The following is a 20,588-nucleotide window of genomic DNA, read 5'->3' as shown; positions in this document are numbered from 1 at the left end:
TACTCTATTCCATAGGTCCATTTGTCTTTACGCCCATGCCACACTGTTTTGATGACTATAGCTAGTAGTATGTTTTGAAATCAGATGTATGGAGGCAGAGGCTTTTGATGTTCATCTTTTCCACCATCATATGTTCTCCATGACCTACGAGAAAATAACAGGATCCCTGGGTGTTCTCTGAATATCTTGAACCCTTTCAAGCCAATATCTGGTCTGAATTTTAATGATCTCAAGCCATCAAGTTTTATTTTCTACAGAGGAATTTAAGTCTTTATTTCACGGCCATAAAAGGCAATATACAAAAAGAACACTGAAGGGATGAATTACTTCATTCCACAAAAATCCATCACTGTCAGTATGTAGGTGAATGCCGGGTTGTAGGTGAATTTAAAGAGAGATATAACCCTCAGTGGGGCTCACCCCTCCCCTGCTCCTTCCTCCTCCTCCTCTTGGAAAGGTTCCATGGGAAACTCAGAATGAAGTAGGATCATGCAAAATTTTATAGACCAAATACATGTCTGGGAGCAAAAGACACACACAATAACGTGGCCTTCAACGCAGCCTGTTAACACTTTTCAGTTTATTTTGCAATAGTCAATTCAACCATGAAAAATGAGTGAATGAATGAATGATAGCAACAACATCTTGACCTCATGTACAAAGGGACTTAAAAAAAAACTTCATTGCGGCTTCTTAGAGCAGAATGGAATGTGCAATGCTAGGACCACGTGGGGATGCTCAGAATGGGAAACTGAGGCATAGGAGAAGGAAGCAAGCCACTGCTGGGGGGCTGGCCCATCCCAGGGAGCCAAAATATGCAAGAGCTCTTGCTTGCCACACTGCAGAGGACCCAGCGACAACTGGCCAGGAGGGAGAGGACGCTGGGGAAGATGGCCTCAGGGCACCATGTTCCACCACTTGAAGGAGAAGGGCTTTCTGCGCACGTTGGTGCCGCAGTGCACCTCCCCCTGCAGCATGTGGTATGGAGTGAAGTCGTCGATGAAGGTGCAGTGCAGGCCCAGCGGCTCCAGCAGGGACCGCACCTTCTCCTCCAGGCAGCAGCGGCCATCAATGATGGGACCGAAGGGCTTCGGGATGCCCAGGTACTTCCCCAGCACCAGCATGTTCACCTGCAGAGAAGTGAGGGCTCAGGTCACAGGCAGCAGCAGGCAGCCTGCAGCGTGATCCAAGCGGCCCCTCCCTTCTCTGACCTTTGGAAATAATAGCCCCTCCTGGGACGGTGGCTCACACCTGTAGTCCCAGCACTTGGGAGGCTGAGGCAGGAGGATCGCTTGAGTCCAAGAGTTTGAGACCAACCTGGGCAACATGGCAAAACCCCATCTCTACAAAAAATATTTTTTAAAATCAGCCAGGCGTGGTGGTGTACACCTGTGGACCCAGCTACTTTGGAGGCTGAGGCAGGAGAATTGCTTGAACCCAGGAGGTGGAAGTTGCAGTGAGCCAAGATCATTCCATTGCACTCAGCTTGGCAGCCTGGGTGACAGAGCGAGACTCCATCTCAAAAATAAATTATGCCTTTCATGGTGGCTCATGCCTACAATCCCAGCATTTTGAGAGGCCGAGGCGAGTGGCGCACCTGAGGTGAGTTCGAGACTAGCCTGGCCAACACGGTGAAACCCTGTCTTTACTAAGAATAGAAACATTAGCCAGGCACGCCTGTAGTCCCAGCTACTCAGGAGGCTGAGGCAGGAGAATTGCTTGAACCCAGGAGGTGGAAGTTGCAGTGAGCCAAGATCATTCCATTGCACTCCAGCTTGGGTGACAGAGTGAGATTCTGTCTCAAAAAATAAAACAAAACAAAAGAAAAACAATAGCCCCATTTTACTAATGAGAAAACTGAGACTCAGACACAGAAAGTGGTTTGCGTAAGGCCACCCAGCTATTCTAGGACTTACAACTACTAGACTCCAGGTTCCACACTTTTTTTTTTTTTTTTTGAGATGGAGTCTTGCTCTGTCGCCCAGGCTGAAGTGCAACGGCACAATCTCAGCTCACTGCAACCTCCGTCTCCTGGGCTCAGGTGATTCTCCTGCCTCAGCCTCCCAAGTAGCTAAGATTACAGGTGCCCACCACCACACCCAGCTAATTTTTGTATTTTTAGTAGAGGTGGGGTTTCGCCGTTGGCCAGGCTGATCTCAAACTCCTGACCTCATGATCCACCTGCCTTGGCCTTCCAAAGTCTGGGATTACAGGCGTGAGCCACTGCGCCTGGCCTTCCATACTCTTATTTAAAACTTAAAAAGTTTAGGCCAGGCATGGTGACTCACGCCTGTAATCCCAGCACTTTGGGAGGCTGAGGTGGGTGGATCATCAGGTCAGGAGATTGAGACCAGCCTGGCCAACATGGTGAAACCCCATCTCTACTAAAAATTCAAAATTAGCTGGACATGGTGGCATGCACCTATAATGCCAGCTACTTTGGGAGGCTGAGACAGGAGAACCACTTGAACCCAAGAGGCAGAGGTTGCTGTGAGCCGAGATGGCACCACTGCACTCCAGCCTGGCAACAGAGTGAGACTCCGTCTTAAAAAAAAATTCAGATTCGGGGTACATGCATATTGTTATCTCAGTATATTGCTTACTGGTGGGCAATGGGCTTCTAGTATATTCATTACCCAAACAGCGAACATTGTACCCGATAGGAAATTTTCCAACCCTCACCTCATGCTCATTCTCTCCAGTTTGGGGGTCCTCAGTGTCTGTTATTTCCATCTCTGTGTCTCTGTGTACCCAGTGTTTAGCTCCTACCTATACATGAGAACATGCAGTATTTGATATTTTCTGTTCACTTAGGATAATGCCTCCAGCTCCATCATGTTGCTGCGAAGGACATGATTTCATTTTTATTTTTTATTTTTATTTTTTGAGATAGGGTCTCACTCTGTCACTCAGGCTAGAATGCAGTGGTGTGATCTCAGCTCACTGCCATGTCCGCCTCCTGGGCTCAAGCCATCCTCCTGCCTCAGTACATGCCACCAGGCCTGGCTAAGTTTTGCATTTTTTTGAGAGACAGAGTTTCTCCATGTCGCCCAGGCTGGTCTTGAACTCCCAAACTCAAGCAATCCTCCCGCCTAAGCCTCCCAAAGTGCTGGGATTACAGGTATGAGCCACCCCTCCTGGCTGATTTCATTCTTTCTGATGCTGCCCATGCTCTTAACACTACACTCTCCTCCCCTACCTGCTACCTCCTGGTAAACTCTTTCTATTACTCAAGGCCCAGATCAAATGGCAGCCCCTCTGTGCAGCTGCCCATGAATTCCTGAGCTCTGGCAGCCACTCCTGCTCTGTGTTCCCATAATTCCCAGCACTGTGCCTCACACTTAGTAGGCACTCAATAAATATCTGTTGACAGGACGGATAAATGACTGCCTCTGTTGTGGCACTTTCCGTATATAAGTAATGTATGTAAACTACTCTGCTTCCTCCATTAGATTGGGAGGCCGCCTGGCGAGGTGGAAAGGTGAGGATTTTGGCTGTAGGCCTAAGTGGGTTTGAATCTCAGCTCTGCTATTCAATAGCTGCGTGGCCTTAGGCAGTCACATCACCCCCTCTGAGCCTCATCAGCAAAATGAGCCCAACACTTGCTTCCATTGCAATGACAATTAGGTAAGAAAGAATACACAGGCACAGCACTGTGCTGGCACATAGTAGGTGCACAGCCATCTTCCGTGGGTCATGAGTCCTCAAGGGAGCGTCTCATTCTTTGTCACTGCCTAGACACAGCAATGCATGCTAAATGCTTCGCACCGTCCATCTCTCTGCCTGTTCCACTCACTCTTCCCCGCCTCCCACAGCCAGCTCCTGGGAGAGTGGTCCCATGCTCAGGCTCCCTCCGGGGGCCTTGAACAGTGAAGGCGCACAGTCAGCCCTTGGCGTTCCTGACCACTGTAGCCGCTTTCCTTCTTGCACTGGGAAGCCTGGCTTGGCTAAACTGGAGGGAAACAGGATGCTTGGGGTCAAGACTTTAATTCCTTTTGGCCAAGGAACCCTTTACTCTACACAACATCTTTCACCGAATGTCAGTGCAAAACCAGAAAATCTGAACTACTGGATTTGAGGCGCTGCCTTGGAACTCCAGGGCCCTAGGGAACCCAGTTTGAAAACTACTGTGGTAGGTCCTGCTGGCTCCTCCCTGAACTGTAACCCCCAGCTCCAGAAGAAGAGGGTGGCTGGGGTTCCCCAGCAGAATTGGGTGAAGTCTCTGCCTGGGCCTCAGGTATGCTCTGAAGAGAGGGAGGAATGGGGCCGAGGAATGTCAAAAACACAGTGGATGATAGCAAGACAGTGCTTGGGGGCCACAGTGAACTCTCAGGACAAAGGTGGGCCCACTCTCGCCCTCAAGTGCAGCCTCGAGAAGGTGAATCCCGCTCAGCCTGGGCAGTGCCAGCCTCACCTGCTCACAGAGGCTTTCCCGGACCCCCGAGTCTGAGGTGGTATCCCCATATGTGTCCCTGTCATGGTGCATAGGCGACCTGAGGGTGTCTTGTTTGCTGCTTGACTCCCTGTCCGTCTCCCGACCCCCTACAGCACCCCCGAGCCCCAGGGAAGCTGCTAGGTGGGAAGGCTGCATGGTGGTTATAGCCTGGGGTCTGAAGCCAGAGCCCGGTGGAGGCAACCATAGAATCTGACTCCCGGCATTGTTGTGAGATACCAGAAGGTGCTCTGGAGGATGTACAGGCCCATGCAAGCCTGGAGCACTCTTGACATAAGTGACTCCATCTTAGAAAAAGACTCCGTCTGACATTTCAAAAGGCACCATGCCAACAGGGACCAGACGTTTGCCTAATCAACAGAGACTGCACCCAACCAGATAGGGACGTAAGCAGGATACTCCATTAACGTCAGTCCTCACCAGAGGACCTGGCTGTAAAAAGAGCAGGTCTTCACTAGCTCAAGATAACTGTCTTTTTTTCTTTTCTTTTTTTTTTTGAGATGGAGTCTCTGTCTTCCTGGCTGGAGTGCAATGTCACGTTCTCGGCTCACTGCAACCTCTGTCTCAGCCTCCCAAGTAGCTGGGATTACAGGCGCCTGCCATCACGCTCAGCTAATTGTCGTGTTTTTAGTAGAGACGGGGGTTTCACCACATTAGCCAGGCTAGTCTCGAACTCCTGACCTCAAGTGATCCACCCGCCTTGGCCTCCCAAAGTGCTAGGCTCACAGGCATGAGCCACCGCACCCGGATTTTATGATGGAAATAGCATCAGTAGGGGCCAGGTGTGGTGGCTCATGCCTATAATCCCAGAACTTTGGGAGGCTGAGGTGGGCAGAATACCTGAGGTCAGGAGTTTGGGAGCAGCCTGACCAACATGAAGAAACCCCATCTCTACTAAAAATACAAAAAATTAACTGGGTGTGGTGGCGTGCGCCTGTAATCCCAGCAACTGGGGAGGCTGAGGCAGGAGAATCACTTGAACCCGGGAGGCAGAGGTTGCAGTGAGCCAAGATCGCGCCATTGCACTCCAGCCTGGGCAAGAAGAACGAAACGGTGTCTGAAAAAAAAAAAGAAAAGAAATAGCATCAACCTGACCTTGTGGAAAGACACTAACATGCGTGGACCTGGTCACGTCTGACCTGGTGCCACTCGGGACAAAGCTCCAAGCAGTAATGGAGAGGAGCCAAGCCCTCTGGACCGCCCGGGCGCCCTGCTGACCTCTTGGGCTGAGCTGCCTCCATGCCACACCCTGGGGTTTTACAGCCCCCACCTCCTCACCATGTTGGGGAAAAAGGCTTTGGCCTTGAACTCTTTGAGCTTGAAGAGCTGCGGGATGTCGATGATGTCGCTCTCAGCCAGCCCCAGCTCTCGCTTCAGCAGCTCCCGGTTCCAGTTGATGCAGCTCTGGGGGGAGGGGCGGGGGCAGTGAATGGGGGAGGGCTGGGTGTGGGGGACAGTGTGGAGCTGAGGGCCCTGGGCCGAAGGAAGGACTTGGACAGGGTCAGGAAGGCAGTGAGGGCAGCTGCCAGGCCCCCCCACACAGAGAGGCCTCTGGCCAGTTCTCTCAGGGGACCCTGGGGCCTCCTGCTCCCTCTGCTCCCTCAGCCTCTCCCAGTCTCTGTCTCTGTCCCTGCTTCTGTGTCTCCGTCTTCCAGCACATCCTGAGGTCCTGAGGGAGACTCCTGCCAAATGCCTCTAGTCACTGGGAAAGTGGCGGGTGGGTCGGGGGAGCATCAGATGTACTGGGGTGTGGGCACCCAGGCTCGTACCTCCACAAATGAGTTATGTTCTCTCAATGTCTTGTTTGACAGAATGTTCTTTATTTTCTGCTGGTTTTTTTCTGTCATGGAGAAAAAGAAAAAAATAAGGCAAACAAATTCAGAGGTGGATTTCCCTCTTCCCAGTCAGTGCCGGGGGACTCAGTGTTCCTATCTATAAAGTGGAGGCAGTAACAATTCTTATCATACAGGTTTGTTGTGAGCATCTGTGAGTCAAATGTCTTTCTTTTTTTGAGACTGAGTCTCACTCTGTCACCAGGCTAGAGTATAGTGGTGAGATCTTGGCTCAGTGCAACCTCTGCCTCCTTGGAACAAGCAATTCTCCTGCCTCAGCCTCCTGAGAAGCTGGGACTACAGGCACACGCAACCACACCCAGCTAATTTTTGTATTTTTAGTAGAGATGGGGTTTCACCATGTTGGCCAGGATGGTCTCGATCTCTTGACCTTGTGATCCAACCGCCTCAACCTCCCAAAGTGTTGGGATTACAGGCATGAGCCACCATGTCCAGCCTCAAATGTCTTTAATACAATATTTTAGCAGTATAAATTCTCCTTATAAATGTTGTTCTCACCTCACTAAAATTTTCTTTTTATAAATATATTTTTGTAGTTTAATGTATTCTTTTTTTTTTTTTTTGAGATGGAATCTTGCTCTGTTACCCAGGCTGAAGTGCAGTGCTGTAATCTCAGCTCACTACAATTTCCACCTCCTGGGTTCAAGCGATTCTCCTGCCTTAGCCTCAGCAGTACCTGGGATTACAGGTGTGCACCACCATGCCCAAGTAATTTTTGTACTTTTACTAGAGACGGGGTTTTACCATGTGGCCAGGCTGGTCTCGAACTCCTGACCTCAGGCAATCCACCCACCTCAGCCTCCCAAAGTGCTAGGATTACATGCATCAGCCACCGTGCTAGGCCTAGTTTAATGTTATTTTTTTTTAATTAATTTATTTTTTGAGACAGAGTCTCGCTCCGTTGCCCAGGCTGCAGTGCAGTGGTGAGATCCTGGCTCACTGCAACCTCCACCACCCGGGTTCAAGTGATTCTCCGGCCTCAGCCTCCCAAGTAGCTGGGATAACAGGTTTGCGCCACCACGCCCAGTTAATTTTTTGTATTTTCAGTAGAGATGGGGTTTCACTGTGTTAGCCAGGATGGTCTCAATCTCCACCCGCCTCAGCTTCCCAAAGTGCTGGGATAACAGGCATTAGCCATTGCACCTGGCCTTTTTAATTTTTATTTTTTTATTTTTAATGCATTTTAATGCCCCCACACTAACAGGAACAGCACAAAAGACAGGCAACATTAAAAATACCTACTTGCATGTAGGATAGTTTAGTGAACAGATGGAATCTATTGTGTGATAAAATGCTATGAATACCATTTAGTTGCCGTAGATAAGAAATGTTCTTGTTTTAGGTGGGGCGAGGTGGCTCACGCCTGTAATCCCAGCACTTTGGGAAGCTGAGGTGGGTGGATCACCTGAGGTCAGGAGTTCAAGACCATCCTGGCCAACATGGTAAAACCGTGTTTCTACTAAAAATTCAAAAAATTAGCCGGGCGTGGTGGCGAGTGCCTATAATCCCAGCTACTTAAGAGGCTGAGGCAGGAGAATCACTTGAACTGGGAGGCAGAGGTTGCAGTGAGCCGAGATCACGCCACTGCACTCCAGCCTGCGGAATAGAGGAAAACTTCCTCTCAAAAAAAGAGAATGTCCAGAAAAATTAAACAGGTTTACTTATAATTATTATAAAGTTGAACCACTGAAACTTGTTCACAGAAACATTTTGTCTTGCATTAATGCTAAATTCTCTTATCTCCAAAGAGATCACGTCGAGAGAGGAAAAAACAGGTCCGCCCTCACTTGATGCCACACGACATACACAGACCCGAGGTGGAGCTCTCAGGCACACAGGCTTCTCAACTCTGGGCCTGGCCCATGTCTGTGAGCTCTATTGAAAGAGTAGTATTTCTTTTTTTTTTTTTTTTTTTTGAGATGGAGTCTTGCTTTGTTGCCCAGGCTGGAGTGTAGTGGCACGATCTTGGCTCTCTGCAACCTCTGCCTCCCGGGTTCAAGGGATTCTCCTGCCTCAGCCTCCTGAGTAGCTGAGACTACAGGCGTGTGCCAGCACGCCAGGCTAATTTTGTATTTTTAGCAGAGACGGGGTTTCACCACGTTGGCCAGGATGGTCTCGATATCTTGACCTCATGATCCACACACCTCAGCCTCCCAAAGTGCTGGGATTACAGGGGTAAGCCACCATGCCTGGCTGAAAGAGTAATATTTCATTCTGTGCTCCAGCCAGACCGAACCTCCCCCAGATTCTCAAACACCTCGCGCTTTCTCCTGCCTCTGAGCCTCCACTCGCCCTGTCCCTCCGCCTGCAGTGTATCTCTTCCTCTCTTTCCCTGCCCCGTTTGCCCAGCCAGCTCCTACCTGCATGCTCCTGCCTGGCCTTGCCTCCTCCAAGAAGCCTTCCCTGAGCTCCATCCACTCAGACACCCCTCAAAGCCCCTGTGTTGGAGCTGTTCTGTTGACTCACTTCCCCCGGGCCTGTGAGCCCAGAGGGCCGCAAGCTGCTCTGCTCTGTTCACGCAGGCTCCCCAGCACTTGGCATGATGTCCGGCACACAGTAAGTCCTCCTGGCACACAGTAGGTAGATGATTCCCTCCAGGCAACAGGAGACCCCGGGAAGCAGGAAGGTGTACAGATGGGAGAAGAAGGCAGGGCTGACTTACTCTTGACCCCTTGGAACATCAGGGCTTCCCCGTGGCCCTCGTTCTGCTGCTCTTGGAACAGTTTGTAGCAGGACCTGGGGCTGGCCAGGAGCAGCCGGAAGCCCTGAAGGCAGAAACACTGGGGTTAGAGGTCAGCTTTGCCCCTGAGGCTCCCAAGGAGGATGAATCTGCCGAGAGTGGGAGGAGTGTGGACTTGGACCCAAGCTGGATACCTCCTCTACCCCCATCCTAAGGGTGAAGAAAAATAGCCTCAGACAAGCAAAGTTGCTCCCACCCCAGGCAGAGGCAGAGAGTCTACCCAGGAAGGAGTCATGCTTCCTGCAGGCAGCCCCCAAGATCGTACCTTCCTGTCGGGAGCAGGCACAAAGCTCAGGAACTCGTCCACGTGACCCACGGAGAGCCAGTCAGAATAGAGCTTCACGGGGGCCTGCACCTGCTGGGCATTGAGGAAGTCCTGCAGGGCCTGGTGCATCTCCCGGCTGTAAGGGCTGTCACGGCAGGGTTAAAGGCGTGTGATTGGCAGCAAGGGCTACAGGGAAGTCTCTGAAGGACAAGGGGCTTGGCAAAAAGGTCAGGGTTCTCCTTCAGTGAAGAAAGGGATGCAGGAGCCTGGAATGCCTTTATTTTAGCCCCTAACATTTGAGAAATTAAGGAATTGTCATTCTAGTTTTATTGGGGGAAACTGAGGCACAGAGTCACTAAGGCGAGTAGGACAGAGGTTAGCCTCAGAAAGCACTGCCTCTTGAATTAGGCGAGAGGCTGGTGTTCTGGGTACACATGGGGTTTAGAGCCAGTCTGACCTAAGTTGGTGATCTCTCATTAGCTGAGTGGCCTTGGGGACATGCCCTCACCTGTTTGAGCTCAGTTTTCTCCTAAAAATCCCTTAGCGTTCCAGTGCCTTGCTCTTCCTTTTTTTTTTTTTTTTGAGACGGTCTTGCTCTGTTGCCCAGGCTGGCGCAATTTTTGCTCATGGCAACCTCCACCTCCGGGGTTCAAGTGATTCTCCTGCCTCAGCCTCCCTAGTAGCTGGGATTACAAGTGTGTGCCACCACGCTCAGCTAATTTTTGTATTTTTAGTAGAGACGGGGTTTTACCATGTTGGTCAGGCTGGTCTCGAACTCCTGATCTCAGGTGATCCACCCGCTTCAGCCTCCCAAAGTGCTGGGGTTACAGGCATGAGCCACCGCGCCTGGCTTTTTCCTCTTGTTCAATCGGTTCTAGCCATCCTAGCCTTCTTGCATGCAGGAGCTCACTCCTGCCTCAGGGCCTTTGCACACACACTTTCATCTGCTGGGAGCTCTTCCAGATCTCCACGCGGCCCTGTCCTTCCTGTCATTAGGCCTGAGTTCAACGGCCCCTCCCCCAGAGAGGCCCTCCCTGGTCCCCCCAACAGTTCCTGTTTCTCCTCTGCCCTCTCTTTTGTCTTTGTCACTATTTGAAATTATCTTGTTCACTTTTCTGTCATCTGTTTCCCCCGATAGAGTAGTGGTAAGGACTTGTCTTTGGCATCCGTGGCTGCATTCCCAGCTCCCATTCACCGAATGAAAGAGGGTAAGTGACAGAGCTGGAATTGGACTTGGGTCTATGGGCTCCAAAGCCCGCATTCCTCACCGTGCACTGGATTCCTTTTCACACTTCCTAAAGCCTGTTGGGCCCTCTGGGGTTGGAAGCGGATGGGGGAGGCTTCTGCTCTGGCCCACGGCATCCCTGGGTTCTGGCCACCCCTTCCTGTTACTTCCCTCCTTACCTGGGATAACAGCTGCTCCCGAAGAGAATCCTGCCCAGTGGGTATTTCTTCCCCCTGACTGTGACCGGGGGGCTCACTTCCAGGTTCCCAAATGAGTCCATCCCGCTGGCACCCCCCGCTTGGGGCCCTCGAGTTACGTAGCCAAAATCTGGACCCTGAGATAGGAGAAGGGAGTGCCGGGAGTTAGAGAAATGAGGTCCCAGTTGAAGGAGGGGAGTCCAAGTTTACAGATGAACTGTCTGCAGCGGGTACGTAGCAGGCACTGTTGTTATGTGTGGAATGTTAAAAGAATATTGAGTTCATTCAGTAGACAAGAAAAGGGACTAGCATTTGTTAGGTCCCTAACGCATGCAGCTGCTTGGTAAATCTTAACTTGGCATAAAACAAATCTGCAAAACATCTCTTTTATTTTTTCTTAAGACAGAGTCTCGCTCTGTTGCCCAGGCTGGAGTGCAGTGGTATGATCTCAGCTCACTGCAACCTCTGCCTCTGGCTTCAAGCAATACTCCTGCCTCAGTCTCCTTAGTAGCTGGGACTACAGGTATACCTCACCATGCCCAGTAATTTAGTAGAGATGGGGTTTCACCATATTGGCCAGGCTGGTCTCGGATTCCTGTCCTCAAGTGATCCATCTGCCTCAGCCTCCCAAACTGCTGGGATTACATGAGCCACCATGCCCAGCCATGTTTATTCTCTTAAAGTTCTGGAGGCCAGAAATCTGAAATCAGTTTCACCGGGCTTAAGTCCAGGGATGGCAGAGCTGGTTCCTCCTGGAGGCCCTGAGGGAAGAATCTATTATATTTCCTTGTCCTTTTCAGCTTCTAATAGCCACCTTGGCTGGCAGCCCCTTCTTCCATCTTCAAAAGATCTCCAATCTCTGCTTCCATCATCACCAGCCCTCCCGCTTCCAGGATAAACCAGGATAATCACTGCAATCGCAAAGCCCTAACATAAGCACATTCAGCAAAGTCCCCTTTGCCACATAAAGAGACATCAGGTTGGGGATTAGGATGTAGAGGGGCCATTATTCAGTCCCCGGCCCATCTCCCCTGCCCCCAGGAGAGGGTGCACCTAGCCTTCTACACATAGATGGTCTATTCCCTGGGGCTTCGTGGGGGCCATGAACTCCCTGAGAGTCGACTCCAAATTGTGTGCCCAGGTTTGAGTTTCTGGGAAGATGAGTAGGTCTCAAGGAGGTCTGCGATCTGCAAATTTACTTCTTCACTGCAGTTTTGACCTCCTGGGCTCAAACAATCCTCCCGCCTCAGCCGCCTGAGTAGCTGGGACCACAGGCGCATGCATCACACCTGTCTAATTTTAAAAGTTGTTTTTCATATAGAGATGGGGTCTCACTATGTTGCCCAGGCTGGTCTCAAACTCCGGGGCTCACTCTTCCTGTCTCAGCTCCCAGAGTGTTGAGATTATGGGTGTAAGCTACTGCACCTGGCCTGATTCCACAAATTTAAAAACCACACTTCCAATTTCTTTCACTGCTTCTCTCTAAAATCCAGGCCATCCCGCCTTCCCCCGCCCATCAAAACTTTCCTCACCCAGGTCTCCATGAAAACACAGCCAGGCCCCAAGGGCAATGCCTGAGCCTCGCCTTCCCCCTCAGAAGCCCCTGAATCAGCCGGTCACGCCTGTGTTCTCGGCACACTTTCTGCACTTGGCTTTCGGGACACCGAGGGATCCTGGTTCACCTCCAACCTCACTTGCCCCTTCAGTTGTCCTGCTGAGTCTCATGGAATTACATCCACGAGCCGACAACCCTCATGTTCATTCACATCTCTGGGCAACCCTTCCCTCCCAAACATCAGATGTGTATCCGGGCTCACCTGACCTCCCACTTGGATGCCGACCAAATACCTCCCACCTGCCCTAAACAGAACTGTGGGTCCCCTCTTCCCACCCCCTCATTCCCCATCAACCTGTTCCTCCTCCTGAGGTCCTCCCTGCCCAGGGGACGGTGCCTGCCAGCCACAGAGGCCACAGCCTTGCTGTCAGCATTGGCTTGCCGCTCTCAGAGCGGGAGTCAGAATGTCCTGCTGGCTCTGCTTTCAATCTCACAGCTTCCCGCCTTCTCCCTGCCACGCGCTGCCTGCACGCCCAGCACCTGTCACCTGCCCACTCCCCTTCCCCTTGCCTCTGCTCCCTTTTCTCAACACATAGCCAGGGCTTGTTCCCTTTTCTAACAAACCAGATCATAATCCTCCTCTGTTTAAGACCCTGTGATGACTCTCAGTTTTTAAATAAGTGGCCTTAACAGTGGCCAACAAGCCCAACCCCATCCTGTCATCCCGTCCCCTCCCTATCACCTCTCTGACCACAGTCTCTCCTATGACATCCCATCTCCTCCCTAACCCCCTCTTCTCCCACCTCCATCACCTCCCTGACCCCCTCTCCTCCCACTTCCCATCTCCTCCCTGACCCCCTCTCCTCCCACTTCCCATCTCCTCCCTGACCCCCTCTCCTCCCACCTCCCATCTCCTCCCTGACCCCCTCTCCTCCCACCTCCCATCTCCTCCCTGACCGCCTCTCCTCCCACTTCCCACCTCCTCCCTGACCCCCTCTCCTCCCACCTCCCATCTCCTCCCTGACCCCCTCTCCTCCCACCTCCCATCTCCTCCCTGACCGCCTCTCCTCCCACTTCCCACCTCCTCCCTGACCCCCTCTCCTCCCACTTCCCATCTCCTCCCTGACCCCCTCTCCTCCCACCTCCCACCTCCTCCCTGACCCCTCTCCTCCCACCTCCCACCTCCTTCCCTGACCCCCTCTCCTCCCACCTCCCATCTCCTCCCTGACTGCCTCTCCTATCACACTTCTGGTTGCTGTGCTCCACCCCTCGGGCCCTCTTGCTGTTCCTTGAACACTCAAGGCGTGCTCCTGCCTGGGCCTTTGCACTGGCTGTTTCGCTGCCTACAGCACTCTTTCCCCAGACATCCACCCACATGGACAGCTCGCTCACCTCCCTCAAGCCTTTGTTCCAAGGTCAGCTTCTCTGTGAAGCCCCCCTGACCATCCTATTTACAAATGTTCTTTTTGTTCGTTTGTTTTTGAGACTGGGTCTCACTCCTGTTGCTCATGCTGGAGTGCAGCAGCGTGATCACGGCTCACTGCAGCCTCACTCAGGGTTCAAGGATCCTCCCACCTCAGCCTCCCAAGTAGCTGGAACTGCAGGCATGCCCCAGCATATCCAGCTTATTATATTTTTTTTTTTTGGTAGAGACAGGGTTTCACTATCATGCCTAGGCTGGTCCTGATCTCCTGGGCTTAGTAATCCACCCACCTTGGCCTCCCACAGTGCTGGGATTTCAGACGTGAGCCACCACCCTCAGCTTTAAGAATGTAATCTAATCTACCCTCCCTGGCACCTGTGAGCCCCTCCATTCCACTCTACTGTCTTCCTGTAGCTTTTTTTTTTCTTCCTCTGAGACAAGATCTCATCTGTTGCCCAGACTGGAGTGCAGTGTTACAATCAGGACTCACTGCAGCCTCGACCTCCTGGGCTCAAGCGATCCTTCTGCCTCAGCCTCTCTAGTAGTTGGGACTACAGGCATGCGTTAACATGCCTAACTAATTTTTTTAAAAAAATTTCAGATGGAGTCTTGCTCTGTCACCCAGGCTGGAGTGCAATGGCACAATCTTGGCTTACTGCAACCTCTGCCTCCTGGGCGATTCTCCTGCCTCAGCCTCCCAAGTAGCTGGGATTACCAGTGCCTGCCACTGTGCCCGGCTAATTTTTGTATTTTTAGTAGAGACGGGGTTTAACCATCTTGGCCAGGCTGGTCTCGAAGTCCTGACCTCGTGATCCACCTGCCTAGGCCTCCCAAAGTGCTGGGATTACAGGCATGAGCCACCACATCTGGCCAAAACAAATTTTTTTTTTGTAGGGACAAGGTCTCATTATGTTGCTTAGTCTTGTCTCAAACTCCTGGGCTCAAACAATTCTCCCACGTTGGCCTTCCAAAGTACTAGGATTACTGGCATGAACCACCACACACAGCACCTGCAGCTCTTAACGTCACCTTCTAAGGAACCGTATAACTGCTTTGTTATATTCATTGTCTGCTGTTTCTCTCTCTGGGCCAGAATGGCCCCTCTGTGGGTTCAGGGACCTTGGCGTTGCTCACTGTCATATCCCAAGTGCCTAGAACAGGGGCGGCTGAGTAGGTATTCAAACAATGTTTGATGAATGAATGTAAATTCATCCACATCCGTGACCTGGCTGTTGCTGGGAGAGGGGGTCCGTTACATAGCTTGCAGGCTTGGATTTCTGCAGGCAAATGTTGGGGTGTCCATAATCTGCAGAAGCGGCTCCCCAAGAGTGGGCTGTGTAGGGGACGCTCACGGGTTCGAGGCGATGCAGCCTGGGGCACGACGTTGGAAAGCTGTCGCCCCTCTCATTTTCTTTTTTTTCTTTTTTCCTTTTTCTTAATCATACTCACTTAAGCACCTGATGCCCTTCTCATTTTCCTCCAGTCTTTCTCGTTCCTCAAAAATTAAAGTTTCAGGCCAGGCGCACTGGCTCACGCCTGTAACCCCAGCACTTTGTGAGGCTGAGGCGGGTGGTTCACAAGCTCGGAAGTTCAAGAGCAGCCTGGCCAAGATGGTGAAACCCCATCTCTACTAAAAATACAAAAATTAGCCAAGCATGGTAGCGGGTGCCTGTAATCCCAGCTACTCGGGAGGCTGAGGCAGAGAATGGCTTGAACCCAGGAGGCGGAGGGTGCAGTGAGCTAAGATTGCACCACTGCACTCCAGCCTGGGCGACAGAGTGAGACTCTGCCTTAAAAAATAAATAAATAAATACAAATTAAAAATTAAAGTTTCAGTGATGCAAACACATCCTTGACACCTGCTAATTTCTCACTTTAACAACCAGAGAGCCGACCTCGAGCTCAGAGATGCTGCAGTCACTTGTAAGGAGCCAGTTTGCGTAGCGTGATTTTGCTTCAGTTCTGTTTAACTTCACAGCTGCCTTTTGTCTGCGGGAAGTGCTACTGACGCCGGTGAGAGAACATTTACTGATGCTGCTTACAGAAAGAACGACCACTGCGTGTCAAGCTTCGTGCCAGCTGCCCAGTGGACGGCATTAGGCACAACAGACTCAGGCCCAGCAGCATAGACAATGAAAAGTAACTGAGCAAGTCCGTGATTTTAACAAAATACACTGAAGAAGTCAACAGGGGGGCTGTAGTGGAGGAGGATGGGGTGGGGTGGAGGTCCCTCCTTCAGCATCAGGGAGGACCCCACTGAGTAGGGAATGGAAGCTGAGACTTGAAGGCTGAGAAGCAGCCAGCCCCGTAAACAGGGAACAGCATTGCAGGCAGAGGGAACGGCATATGCAAAGGCCACGAGGTGGGGAAACGTTAGGCAAGTTTGAAGAATGGAAAGGAGGCCAGTGGAGGCGGGGCTGGGTAAGGGACAGTGAGAGTGGCCCACGATGGCACTGGAAAGGTAGGTGGGGCCAAAGCCTGGTGACAAGAGTGACTTTTTCTCCAATTCTTTTGATTCTGACTTTTTTTTTTTTTTTTGAGACAGATTCTTGCTCTGTTGCCCAGGCTGGAGTGCAGTGGCATGATCTTGGCTCACTGCAACCTCTGCCTCCTGGGTTCAAGGGATTCTCCTGCCTCAGCCTCCCGAGTACTTGGGATTACAGGCTCCCGCCACCACACCCAGCTAATTTTTGTATTTTTAGTAGAGACGGGGGTTTCACCATGTTGGCCAGGCTGGTCTCGAACTTCTGACCTCAGGTGATCTGCCCGCCTTGGCCTCCCAAACTGCTAGGATTACAGGTGTGATCACTGCACCTGGCCTCGTTCTGAGTGATTTGAGTCAGAATACATAGATGTGCTTAGCTGAGGCACCAGTGCCACCTGCCTTCATCCAAAGCTGTCTGTGGGAAAGGGGAAGGCGATTGTGCCGAGGAGTCCGTCTGTCCAGCAGGACGTGCGGCATCAGAAAATCTGGTCTTTGTCATACTTGGAACATCAAAATAGGAGACACAGCCACTGAACAAGGTAGGACTGAAAGCAGCAGGAAGAGGGCAAAGTCATGGTGGCAGCCGGCTGGCTTGCCCCAAAGCTGCTGAAACAGGATGAACTGCACCCCGTGACTGAGCACACGCTGTGAATTGAACAGCCTCTCTGCATCTCCACCGCTCAGCGCACAGCTTGGCCAGGAGGAAGTGAGACTCGGGACAAGTTGTTGAGTTTAACTGAAGTTTCATTCTGAAGCCTCTGTGGGCAGGGCCGCCATCCCTTCCCTTGGGGTACAGCACAGATGCCTGTTGGAAAGCCGTTCGTCCTAGCAAACCTTGTACCCCACATTCCTTCCTTCCTTTTCCCTGGGCACCTTGAGCCACGGGGCTGCCAGGGCTCAGAGTGCAGGCCTGGGGCCTTCCTGGGAGGGAGGCAGGGCGGGGAAGAGCATGCTGACCAAGCCAGACTGGCTGGGTTTGAATTCCAACTTCTCCACTCTGAGCCTCAGTTTCTTCTTCTATAAAATGGGCCTGTTGATAGCATCTCCATGGACGTTTATCAAATTAAATGAGTCAGTGCAGGTAAAGAACGCAGCACTGGCTGACACACAAGTCATGCTCAATAAATGCAACTCTTATTATTGTTATTATTTTGTACTGAGTTTGCATCAACCTGCCAGGCTAGTCAAGTCCAAGTCATCAGTATGTCACTTCCCACCTCCATATGGACAGCCTCTGACTGATAAAGTCACACCCAGGAAATGACCACTGAGCCCCAAACCCCCACATCCCAGATGGAGCACCTGAAGGCCAAACCTCACCCAAAGACAGAGCCTCCAGCTGGGCGTTGGGAAGGACTGCAGCCCTGGCCCCACTGCCACCTTGCGGCAAAAGCATCTTCAAGAGCACAAGGAAGCCCGAGCCTGAGCCACCTCCTGGGCAGGGTAACCCGGAGACCAAGCTGAGCTCACAGGCGACAAGGGCTTTGGGAAATGAAGAGCCAGATCTTATCTTGGTAATAACAGAAATAACAAGCCCCACCTGCATCAGCCGCTGGGTTCAAGGGATTCTCCTGCCTCATTCTCCTAAGTAGCTGGGATTACAGGTGCCCGCCACCACGCCTGGCTAATTTTTGTGTAGTAGAGATTGGGTTTCGCCATGTTGGCCAGGCTGGTCTCGAACTTCTGACCTCAGGCGATCTGCCCACCTCAGCCTCCCAAAGTGCTAGGATTACAGGCGTTTACCACCACGCCCAACTTCATTCTGAGGCTGCTAAAGCCTGCTTTAGCAGGAATGCCACCTGCTTGCACTGGGCTAGTCAGCCACAGCCACAGCCGGCGAAGACAGGCTAAAAGAAGGGAGCCTCAAGACAAGGGGCGGCAGCTGTGCCCCCTCCCCACCATGCAGGTACCATCACGCGTTTGATGGGAAACTCCTTCAGGCCTCTGTTCCTTGGAGAGTCAAAGACCACGGGCAGCGTTTTGTGTGGGGCTTGGATGTAGCCGATCTCCATTTCATCCTGTGGGAGTGAGTGGAGAGGAGGCTGTTGCATGTGCTGCCTGGGTCTTGGTGCCCGACAGCAGGATGGGGGCATGAAACCATCCACGCACTCTCACCCTTGCAGTCAAGGGCACATTCCCACGAGATGATTGATCTCAGAGAAGGGGCTCAGAAAGCGGAGCTGATTGCCCGGGACTTGCCCAGTGCACGAGAGGCCGTGAGCCTGCAGGACTGCCCTTCCTTCCTGCTCCTGGTGGTGCCTGGGCTGGTGCTGGGGAGCCCGATGAGCAAAACTCAGATCCCCTCCTCAAGGTGAGAAAACCCGAGAGCCAGGCAGTGAACACCAGGGTTGGGAGGTGATGAGGGGGTGAGGGGTTGAGGGGTCTGTGGGGACACAGAGGAGAGGCTCCTGATGCAGCTAGGATGGGCCAGAGAAGGGCCTCCTGGTGGCAGGGCTCCCGGCCTCCTCCCCAAAGGAGGGCAGAGAAGACCCAGCCTGGGCCACTGGAGCAGGCAGGAGGAGCACAGGGAGGTTTCAGAAATGAATCTGCTGCAAATTCCACCTCCGCAGGCTCGTATTCTAGCAGGCAGATGTGATAGTGGACATAATCTCTACTGTAAGTTACTATTAGGTTGAACCAGACAGAAGTTCCACTCTTGCAAATCAAAAATGGTGCATATCAGCAATTTCACACAATTCAACCTGCTATCCAAAAGATGGAATGGCAAGAGAGGAAAAGATGATGATGTGTAGGGGCTGAAAATAAAGAGGGAAGAATTTCTGCTGGGGATGAAGGGGGAAATTTATGGATGAGGAACATTCGTGTTGGGATTCATCGGTATGAATTGGAGATGGGGGATGGGAATGGGGAAGTGGGTCCAAGAGACAGCATGGCAGGGACGTGGCATGGAAGGGCAGAGTCCTGAGAGGCAAAGCAAGGCAGTGGCAGGAAGCGTCAGTGCCACCCACCAAATGCCCATGGGCACTGCCCAGTGCCAGGCATTGGGGTGCTGGGCTGGATGAGGCCAGTCTCAGTTCTTGGGGCACTCCCGGCATGATGGGGGAGTGGCATGGAAACAGAGAATGGTAATCAGATGTTGCTGGGCACAGCGGCAGGCTGGCCCCAAGCGAGGGAGGCAGCCAGGCTGAGAGGGCCCCGGAAGCAGACTGAGCAGGAGGAGGTGGGAGCCATGGAAAGTGCTGGAGCTGGGGTGTGGCGTGGTCTGGTGGCTGAGCCCAGGATGGACAGTGGGAGGAAGGACCACTCAAGGGACTGGCTGAGCACCAATCTCCCGAGCTTCACATTATTACCCAGGGCCATCTGAGTGTTTACAAGCAGGAAGGTGGCTTTCATCTTGGTGACTGCAGTGGGCCTGCAGTGGCCCACAGCAAATGCTGGACGAATCACTTGCTCAAGCCTTCCGACACAAGGACCTCTCAGGTTCCTACTTCCCGGTCCATCTAAGGAAGGGTGGCTGGGAAGGCACCAGGCTGAACCCCAGGAGCCCATGTCCCCCAAGTGTCTCTTGGCCCTCAGGGACCTTCACCCTGCCCGCCCACAGGGCGCATACCTGCATCCACTGGTCATCCATGTTCTCCTCCTCGGGGCAGATGGTCACCTTGCACTTGGCTTTCTTGGCCAGATCAATTACTGACTTCAGGAAGTCCTCATTTTCAAAAATGCTAGAGAGCAGAAAAGCAGTTTCTGAGTGCTCTGGATTTTGAAGATCAGCCCAGAAGGACGGGGAGGGACCACAGGTGCTCAGGGGACACCTGTAGCCTGAACAGAAGCTCCTGGCACATCTAGTCCATCTTCTCTTAGCAGGCATTAGCTCATTAAATCTATCTAAGAAGCCACGAGGCAGCAACTAGTGGGTACCCCTTCCACCCATGTATTAGTCTGTTTTCATGCTGCTGATAAAGACATACCTGAGACTGGGAAGAAAAAGAGGTTTAGTTGGACCTTCGGTTCCACAGAATCATGGCAGGAAGTGAAAGGCACTTCTTACGTGGTGGCAGCAAGAGAAAATAAGGAAGAAGCAAAAGCAGAAACCCCTGATAAACACCATCAGATCTCATGAGACTTACTCACTACCATGAGAACCGTATGGGGGAAACCACTCCCATGATTCAAATTATCTCCCACCAGGTCCCTCCCACAACATGTGGGAATTATGGGAGTACAATTCAAGATGATATTTGGGTGGGGACACATAGCCAAGCCATATCATCCCGCCCCCGGCCCCTCCAAATCTCATGTTCTCACATTTCAAAACAAATGATGCCTTCCCAACAGTCCCCCAACGTCTTAACTCATTTCAGCATTAACCCAAAAGCTCACAGTCCAAAATCTCATCTGAGACAAGACAAGTCCCTTCTGCCTATGAGCCTA

The 20,588-nt window shown here is 52.0% G+C and overlaps 1 protein-coding gene across 2 annotated transcripts in view; it reads right to left on the bottom strand.

The window, feature by feature from the left end:
- Positions 1-546: 546 nt before the first annotated feature.
- The window catches only part of PADI4 (peptidyl arginine deiminase 4), a 50,378-nt gene continuing 30,336 nt past the window's right edge, over positions 547-20,588 (bottom strand). For both annotated transcript variants that reach the window (XM_021668390.2, XM_064363355.1), the window contains 8 exons: positions 19,768-19,879; positions 18,107-18,214; positions 10,716-10,870; positions 9,312-9,456; positions 8,969-9,071; positions 6,223-6,293; positions 5,732-5,857; positions 547-1,130 (listed from right to left, as the gene is read on the bottom strand). In XM_021668390.2, the coding sequence (XP_021524065.2) occupies positions 897-1,130; positions 5,732-5,857; positions 6,223-6,293; positions 8,969-9,071; positions 9,312-9,456; positions 10,716-10,870; positions 18,107-18,214; positions 19,768-19,879 (1,054 nt within the window). In that variant the 3' untranslated portion in view covers positions 547-896. The remainder of the gene's footprint in view (positions 1,131-5,731; positions 5,858-6,222; positions 6,294-8,968; positions 9,072-9,311; positions 9,457-10,715; positions 10,871-18,106; positions 18,215-19,767; positions 19,880-20,588) is intronic.

This window comes from Aotus nancymaae, unplaced genomic scaffold (genome assembly GCF_030222135.1).
Source record: "Aotus nancymaae isolate 86718 unplaced genomic scaffold, 86718_ANA_hifiasm-v0.15.2.pri h1tg000053l, whole genome shotgun sequence".
NCBI classification, from domain to species: domain Eukaryota; kingdom Metazoa; phylum Chordata; class Mammalia; order Primates; family Aotidae; genus Aotus; species Aotus nancymaae.
The sequence above is the reverse complement of the archived record's forward strand: the minus strand, read 5'-3'. Positions and strand labels throughout refer to the sequence as shown.